Genomic DNA, 9,119 nt, shown 5'->3' with positions numbered 1-9,119 from the left:
GTATTATTTTATCTGATTGAATGAATTGAAGAGCAGTAGTGTTTCTAAATTAGGCCAGCAGGCAAGAAGAGTTGTGTAAATAAGTCTTGCTGGGAAGATGTTGCTTAAATGATAAAATGGTTCAGCCAACAACTGAACCAAAAAATTAAATATTAACTAAAGAAAGGTAACCATTTCTGAAGTCATAACTAACTGAAGACCCAGTATATATAGGATTGAAGATAACTCAGCTCAGTCTTCAGACAAAAGCTGATTTCTTGGGACTTCTAAAATCTGAAACCATGAAACGTCTGCTATTGCTACTCTTATGTGTTTACTTTGCTAAGCCTCAAGGTATCAGTGACTACGATGATGAGGTGATTTTTTAAAATATTACTTTATTGCTATTAATACGATTCAGATAAAATAGAATAATATTGTATATGGCTACTTCTTTTCATGACATTACCATGATTGTAATTATGAAACTATTACTCTCAGGGACCTATTTTACTTAAGGACTACTTCATAATATTTTACATACAAAAGCAAAAAAAATCTTGCTTCTGTTTTATCACCTTCTATTTTCTAGAACAAAGATGATTTAGCTAAGATGTGTTTTTCTTTGTGTTATTCTGAATACTATGATTTTTCATCATGTTTTAGCAATACCTTAATACAATTGCAAAGATAAAAATCTGAAAATTTCCTAGGCTACAAGACAGCAAAAGGACAGTTTTTTAAAATAAAAGTTTTGGACAATACGTTGCAAGATATAACTCTTGAGATTATTAAATATGAACAAGTATTACAATTTAGGTTTAAAAATAGAATAGATAAAGCATAGTAATAAAAACTGAAATGTTGCTTTTAGATGGACATTTAACTCAGAGTTGGTCTTTATTGTTATTTATAATCTAAATTTTCTATTTCTAATAGTTTAATGTTTTTTATTTTTCTGATATCTTTGCTAACTTATTGCTACTATATATACATATACATACATATATATATATATATATATATATATACACACACACACACACATATGGCTTGAACTCTGGGCCTGGGCATTGTCCCTAGGCTCTTCAGCTCAAGGCTATTGCCCTAAGCCTGGGCCTGGGAATTGTTCCGGAGCTCTCTTCAGCTCAGGGCTACCACCCTATTCCTTGAGCCACAGCCCCACGTCCCCTTTTCTAGAGATTAATTGGAGATAAGAGTCTCATGGTCTTTAGTGCCCAGGCTGGCTTTGAACCACAATCCTTAGATCTCAGCCTCCTGAGTAGCTAAGATTACAGATGTGAGCCACCCTTCCCGGCTTGCTATAAAAAGCAGAAATGCACTTATGCAAACATGTAAAGAATTTAGCTTTAATTCTAAAATGTATCATAATCAAATTTATTGTTCAAAACATATCTACTAGTATCTTCTGGTACCTTCATACTAGAAATACGAATAGACATCATGAACTAAGCCAAACTTACAAATAAGTATCACTTGTTTTCTTTCTCATATTTGGAATTTAGGAGGGAAATAAAAAGACATGAAAAGAAAAGAGGGACTACTAGCTCTATGGAAATAAAATGAGGGTGATGTGGGTCTTAGAGGGTTTAAATCCAATCAAAGTACATTACATAAAGAAGGGAGGATGTCAGCATGAAATTCCTTCTTTGTACAGGTAATATATGCTGGTAAAATGCACACTACCACATAAATGAAGTGGTTACTTTTGGATTATTTGTTGAATTTAAAGGGAACATAAGTATTTTATTTAGCAGATCGTACATATAAAATGATTCTCTGATTAATCACATTAGGTAAGAAAAATTAAATGACTGTTTTCTACTTTCACATTCCTACCCATTCACTAGTCCTCACAGAAAAAGCTCAGTAGCTTAGGCTTCAAAATGTACTTTCTGGTTTTAGTTATTCCGAGAAGTGTTCTTGGTGGACTAGCCTAGATCCCCCATTAATTCTTTAAGTGGTTTTCATTTTCTTTTTCTGTAGAAATCTTGTAGCACTCTAAAGAGAACGTTCATCTGTATATTTCTGTTTAAACATATGAATTATATGTTGTAATTTTTGTGTTAGAACAGAAAACCCCTGGTTGATATCATGCTCTGGACTTTCATGCAGGAATGATGTGTGTCTGTGTAAATCAGTGGCAGTCTGCCTGAGTTTCCAGCCCAGCACCACTGGTTTGCATGTGAAATAATATACAGTTAAATGAACATGTGACAATAAAATTCCAAACGCAATACACTAGGTGATTTTTTTTTAGACTCCCACAATTGCAAGAGAGTTCAGCTGCTGCTCCAAATTTTTTATTTATTAATCTGAAATTAAGCCCCTAAAAGTAAAAAATGGGAAAAAATCTATAATATACTATCATGCATTTTCCATTTCATGACTTGTAATGTATAGTTAACAAATAATCTTAATTACAACGTTAAAAAACTTAAGAACTAGCTTAAATATGAGAAAATCTTAAGATTTGATAAACTGTAGAGGAAATTTTAAAACAATGGATTAGCAACTAATTTGAATGACAGATAACAGTGGAATTAGCAGTTGTAAAACTACTTAAACAAGAGCATCTGTTACAAACTGGCCCAATAAAAAATAATAAGGGCCAGGAGTTTGGCCTAGTGATAGAGTGCTTGCCTAGCATGCACGAAGACCCGGGTTCAATTTCTTGATACCGCATACATAGAAAAGGCCCGCAGTGGTGCTGAAGCTCAAGTGGTAGAGCTGTAGCCTTGAGAAAGTCCAAGGACAGTGCTCAGGCCCTGAGCTCAAGCCCAGGACTGGCAAAAACAAACAAACAAACACTTCTTTGGGTATAATATCTTTATACCTGGAGACTAAGTCCCTGGCAAATTCCCACCATTAACCAGCCCGTAGATGGCAATGGATGACCTCAGTTACAAAACGAATTGCCTGTAATGCTGAATTTTGTTTCCAGCCAATCCAGGGTGGATTGGAAAGTGCACCTGATGCTAGAGGCCATCGCCCCATCGACCGGAGGAGGGAAGAGGCTCCCAGCCTGAGACCTGTGGCACCCCCTATCAGTGGAGGGGGCTATAAAGCTCGTCCAGCCAAACCACTTGCCAAACAAACCAAGGTGGAAAGAAGACCCCCAGATGCTGGTGGCTGTCTTCACGCAGACCCAGACCTGGTAGGTGCTCTGGTAGTCCAGGCAGTGGTGGGTCCTCCTTTCCCAGGCAGAGAAAGCTCCGTGTTCCCCAGACTTGCCTTACCATTGGTACTAGTGGGCTCGTTTAGGACATCGATTTCAAAACATCCATTTACCTCCATCTGTGGTTTGGGCTTCCTTGCTTGTGCCTTTTGATAATAAGATATAACAAATTAAGGCGTGGGAATGTTGCCTGATTACAGTTCTTCTGTGGTAAGGGTTGATTTTATTCTTCATAAGAATATGATGACAATTCTAAAGTTTCTGGTTTGCTATAAACAAAACAAATACATTTTTATATTGACTAGTGAGATGGTTGAATTTTTTACAACTGGCTATTTTAACAAAATCCAGAATCTATGTTTTCTATTTTCTTTGTTTCCAGGGAGTGTTGTGCCCAACAGGATGTCAGCTGCAACAGACTTTGCTAAACCATGAAACACCCATCAAAAACAGGGTTGCTGAGTTAAATAACGACGTGGGGTCTGTTTCTCAGACCTCCACCAGCACCTTTCAGTACATGACTCTGCTGAAAGATATGTGGAAAAAGAGGCAGGCCCAATTAAAAGGTAGAGGTCTTCGTGGTTTCCATTGGCTGTGGTTATACAATCAGAACTTTAGAGAGCCAGGAGAAAGTATGAGCATGAGATGAAGCTTTTATTGTTGGACGACAATAAACTAAGCATACTACTTTTAGTCTGTCTTGAGTACTGGGCCTCTCTCCCCAGCAATTTTCCTGATAAATACTATTCAAGTATTGGTTGCCAGCCTGGGGCACACAGGGATGGTTTTGCTGTGAAAAATTTTATTGTGCTTTCTTCTTTAGTCTACAAGACATTTCCTGTGACTCAGAAGCTAATAACATATATAGGTTTTGAGGTTTTGAATATGAGTGGACAATCTATGACAGGTACTTTGACTTGAAAATAGTGATATGTAACCTGTGACTCTTGAAGACTAAGTGTTCAGTGCCATTATCACAGCAGTGTGAACCCAGGAGTCTGGCACAGACATTTCTCAGAGGAATTAAAGGCTATGAGTGGCTCTCATATTTGCTAAAAATCTGCAGAATGGAAAAGTAAGCCACGTATGTCTATTCTATAGGACATGAATTGCACTTGGAGATAGAAGAGCCAAGGCGCTTTCTCTTCTTTTCCTCACCAAAGAAGGAAGAAATGAACTGAGCGCCATGGCTCATGCCTGTAATCCTAGCTACTAAGGAGAATGAGATCTGAGGATTGCAGTTTGAAGCCAACCTGGGCAGAAAAAGCTCCTGTGAGACTCATATCTCCAATTAACCACTCAAAAGCCAGAAGTGGCACTTTAGCTCAAGTGGTAGGCTCAGGGACAGAGCCTAGGCCCTGAGTTCAACCCTACAATCAATTTTTTAAAACAGAAACAACATATTATATTTCCTATTGGATATAATCCTTAACATGTGTTAAATCTGTACCTATGATAAATGACTGGTGTTGTAATAGCACTGTATATAATCTATATCTATTATCTATATATACATATATAGAGATATGTATATATCATGGACCAAACTGTTTTCCCTAAATTCAACAATTCAACTGTGGTATTTTTTTGTTTGGTTGGGATTTTTTTGTTGTTGTTGTTTTGGGGTTTTGTGTTTTTTGTTATTGTTGTTTTGGGGGTGTTTTTTTGTGGGTCATAGGGCTTGAACTCGGCCTAGGCGCTGTCCCTGAGCTCTCTATCTCAAGGTACTGCCCTACTCTTCAGCCAAGCCCCACTTCCCATTTTCTAAAGGTTAATTGGAGTCTCAGGTCCTTTTGTGCCTGGGCTGGCTTTGAACCTTGATCTTCAGATCTCAGCCTCCCGAGTGGCTAGGATTACAGGTGTGAGCCACCGTACTTGGCTCAACTGTGTTGTTTTGATTGCTTGATAGTTATACAATGTCCACTAATTTATTTTCATAAAATCAGGATCATAATTACATAGTTGAATCCAGTTCGATTTTTATCAGGCAAAAATGTTAACTGTTCCCATATGTTCTTCCAGACAATGAAAATGTGGTAAATGAGTATTCCTCAGCACTGGAAAACCACCGCATCTACATAGACGAGACTGTCAACAGTAAGATCCCCACCAACCTGCGTGTGCTCCGCTCAATCCTGGAGAACCTGAGAAGCAAAATACAAAAATTAGAATCCGATGTCTCTGCTCAGATGGAATACTGCCGCACTCCATGCACCGTCAGCTGCAATATTCCTGTGGTGTCTGGCAAAGGTAAGTAGTGAATCACGGTGAACTCTAGGGTTCCAGAGGAACCCATTGGACTCTAACAAATAAGAGAACCCAAAGGCAGTCAAGTGGATTTTCCCCAACACAACACCATAACACCTTGGTACACCATCAAGCTATCGTTGGCATGTTGTCTTCTGCGTTAGCTAGCATTGCCAATTTCTGATGAGCAGAATGGACTATAATAATGATGGAAGCTTCAGGGGTGGATGATGTTTATGTGAATGGTGTGTGAACAGATGGAAAGACCATGCAAAGATGAAGGCATGCTCAACTCTATGTGTTCTGTTGTTTTCTGGACATTCAAGAACAAAAACAATAGAGAAAGGCTTCAATTAAAGGAAGATCCAATATCTATAATATCATTTTTGGATTTCTGTAATTACCATAGTGTTCTCTAATTTTAATTAGTTATGATAGCATAATTAGTTAATCAGTGACTAAAACCATGCAATTACATTGTAAGCCTCGGAACATAATATGTTATCTTATGTTTGCAGAATGTGAGGAAATTATCAGGAAAGGAGGTGAATCTTCTGAAATGTATCTCATTCAACCTGACAGTTCCATCAAACCATACAGAGTCTACTGTGACATGAAAACGGAAAATGGAGGTAAGAATTGCGTAGTAGGTGACCTGTCATTCCATAAATATGTTCAATGCTAGAAAACAAGAGTTTGCTCTAATGTAATTGGAAATCAACTACTGATTTAGGATTCAATCTAGTATTTTAAAAGGTTTTAAATACCTATAATTCACAATTTTGGCTAAACTACTTGCTACTTTCAAAGGTTTTAAGGGTTCTCCGCTTATGCTTCTTGATTATTGCAAGTTTGGACTCCCCGATACAAAGAGCTATAGAATGAATCAAGGGGTATTGCTGGTTCCTGGTAAACTTTGGCTGTTTTTTGGTTCTATCTACCAAAGGTTGGACAGTAATACAGAACCGTCAAGATGGTAGTGTTGACTTTGGCAGAAAATGGGATCCATACAAACAAGGATTCGGAAATATCGCAACCAATGCAGATGGGAAAAAATACTGTGGCCTACCAGGTAACACTGTGACTATAAAACTGAGTCATTCCATTTCAGATGGGATTTCTCTTTTCATTATCATTGAATGTCCATTTCCTAAGACTTGGGCAGTTAAGGAGCATTTAATTGCCAAAATGTAGAAGCTAAAGATAAAGGGATGAAACAGATTTTGTTTTTTTCATTTTTGACACTTACTTATTTGGAGAGATTTTGCTTTATTTTCCTTCAGGTGAGTACTGGCTTGGAAATGATAAGATCAGCCAGCTTACCAAGATGGGACCCACAGAACTCCTGATTGAGATGGAGGACTGGAAAGGGGACAAGGTGAAGGCGCACTACGGGGGGTTCACCGTGCTGAACGAGGCCAACAAATACCAAGTCTCGGTGAACAAGTACAAGGGGACCGCGGGCAATGCACTCATGGAGGGAGCGTCCCAGCTGACCGGAGAGAACAGAACTATGACCATTCACAACAGCATGTTCTTCAGCACCTATGACAGGGACAACGACGGCTGGTACGCACACCTTCACACTGTCCTAGAGTCCCTGGCCACTGTTCACGAGGGCCGCCTTACCAACAGCTTGCCATTGCCTGGGCACTTACTGTCTGTCTGCCACTGTTGTAAGCATTTCAGATGTAAGGTAGACATTGTTATTCTCACTTGGCATATGAAGATCAGAGAGATTAAATGATTTGCTCAATGTCACAGAGCTACCAAGAGACAGAACTGGAATTAACTGTGAGTTAAGAGTATGGAGCGACACCAGTGTCCTTCCTTAACTTCCTTCTTCCCTCCCTCCCTCCCTGCCTCCCTCCCTCCCTCCTCTGAATCACAGGAATCCATCATAGTTTCTAAAGAGACACTTTAACACTTGAACTACACTCCAGACTTTTTTCAGGTTTCAGTTATTTTTTTGGAAAGGATCTTGTGTTTTTATCCAGAACTGGCCTCAAGCTATGTTCCTTTTGCATATGTCTCCTGGGTAGGTAAGATTACAGGCATGCACCATCATAGGTAGTTTGTTGCCTCAAAGAGAGGCTCACTAACTTTTTGTATGGAGTGGCCTTAGACTCTGACCTCCTTAAGATCTTTGCTTCCAGAGTAACTGAGATTATGAACGTGATCCACCATAGCTGACACCTGGGTTCCTCTTCCTCCTCCTCCTCCTCCTCCTTCTTCTGTTCCTCCTCTTCCTCCTCCTCCTCCTTCCCCTCCCCTTCCTCTTCTCCTTCTTCTTCTTTTGTGGTAGTGCAGTCAAACTCAGGCCTTATACTTGTAATAGGTGCTCTACCACTTGAGCCATGCCTCCAGTGAGCCTTGGCTGTGATGCTCCCTACTTGTACTTCTCCCTGTTTCTAGGGAAGACAGGCACACATCACTGCACCCAGCCATCCAGTAAAATGGAATCTCATATACTTTTATACCTGGGCTGGCCTCAAACTTCGATCCCCAATCTCCATCCCCCAAGTAGCTAGGCTTATAGGCTTGGAATATCTTCATCTTCTAATGTGCACATTAGATTGCTGTCCAGTCTTTCTAATACCAAGTCATCTGAAAATGATCTTTTCCATCTCAATTCACCAGTATAATCCCTTCATGAATTGGCTGCAGAAACTCAGCTGTTTTCTTGTTATGGGACAGAGAAGGCTTCAACTGTACAAGGGCCTAAGGGCAAGAAAACCACATCTATGAGGCTCTCCTGTGATATTCTGGGAAAAATTCACCTGACAACTGTAGTTCTGAGTCTAATACGTTGAAACACATTTCCTTTCAGGGTAAATGCAGATCCAAGAAAGCAGTGCTCTAAGGAAGATGGCGGTGGATGGTGGTATAACAGATGTCACGCAGCCAATCCAAATGGCAGATACTACTGGGGTGGACAGTATAGCTGGGACATGGCCAGGCATGGCACAGATGACGGCGTGGTGTGGATGAATTGGAAGGGGTCATGGTACTCACTGAGGAAGATCTCCATGAAGATCAGGCCCTTCTTCCCACAGTAGTAGTCCTGACGGCGGACATTTTTATTCTTCTGTGACCACGGTTTTTTTTACATTATGTTATTGGAATTTTCTTTCTTATATTATATCCCTCTAAAACAACCAATTGTGAGTGTGCCTTGTTTTGCAAAAAGGTAGAAGATAAAAAAAACCCACTTAAACCAGCACTTCGTTTTCTTTTGTATTCTTCATTTTTCTAGAGAAAAGGATAATAGTAGTCAGTTGATTCCAGTTGACTGAGAAGTTTCTAGGTAGGAAGAGGGATCCACTGTTCTTGTAGTAAATCATTGAAGCAAACGAAAAACCTGTGCTTAAGAGTCTCCACTTAAAACCCTAGTTATTAACATAAGACTTGTCATGAAAACATTTTCAGACTTATTAATTAAACCCGTGTATTTTAGTCAGTAATTATTATTTGTTTAATTTTGTGACCCACATGGACAAGGAGTTAGACTTTGAACATGTAGAACCGAGAAGTACCCACAGCCTCAGGTTCCTAATGAGCTTGGTACTCAATATTAGAAGAGACAAAAATTGCTTAGCACCATGGAAAAAACCAGTGCTATGCATCTTAAAAGAATGTCAGGATCAGAGCACCCAAAGGATAATCAAGATGAAGTCTTCATCGTGGTTTTTAG

General features: G+C 39.3%; 1 protein-coding gene across 1 annotated transcript; it reads left to right on the top strand.

Annotated features, from left to right (window-relative positions):
• The first annotated feature begins 249 nt into the window (after positions 1 to 249).
• Fgb (fibrinogen beta chain) lies at positions 250 to 8,648 on the top strand. The gene is made up of 8 exons (XM_090356834.1): positions 250 to 356; positions 2,945 to 3,157; positions 3,561 to 3,744; positions 5,201 to 5,428; positions 5,944 to 6,057; positions 6,372 to 6,497; positions 6,709 to 6,994; positions 8,256 to 8,648. The coding sequence occupies exons 1-8, from the start codon at positions 282 to 284 to the stop codon at positions 8,482 to 8,484; spliced, it is 1,455 nt and encodes a 484-aa protein (XP_090212960.1). The 5' UTR covers positions 250 to 281; the 3' UTR covers positions 8,485 to 8,648.
• Positions 8,649 to 9,119: the final 471 nt, after the last annotated feature.

Source organism: Megascapheus bottae, chromosome 23, assembly GCF_031878675.1.
Source record: "Megascapheus bottae isolate mThoBot1 chromosome 23, mThoBot2.hap1, whole genome shotgun sequence".
Lineage (NCBI taxonomy): Eukaryota > Metazoa > Chordata > Mammalia > Rodentia > Geomyidae > Megascapheus > Megascapheus bottae.
The sequence above is the reverse complement of the archived record's forward strand: the minus strand, read 5'-3'. Positions and strand labels throughout refer to the sequence as shown.

What these genes read in the sequence shown, in the direction of transcription:
- Fgb (XM_090356834.1), top strand. Translation starts at nt 282, where the DNA reads ATGAAACGTCTGCTATTGCTACTCTTATGTGTTTACTTTGCTAAGCCT. An exon ending in GAGGCAGGCCCAATTAAAAG is followed by an intron (nt 3,745 to 5,200) that starts GTAGAGGTCTTC and finishes ATGTTCTTCCAG; the next exon opens with ACAATGAAAATGTGGTAAAT. An exon ending in AAAATACTGTGGCCTACCAG is followed by an intron (nt 6,498 to 6,708) that starts GTAACACTGTGA and finishes ATTTTCCTTCAG; the next exon opens with GTGAGTACTGGCTTGGAAAT.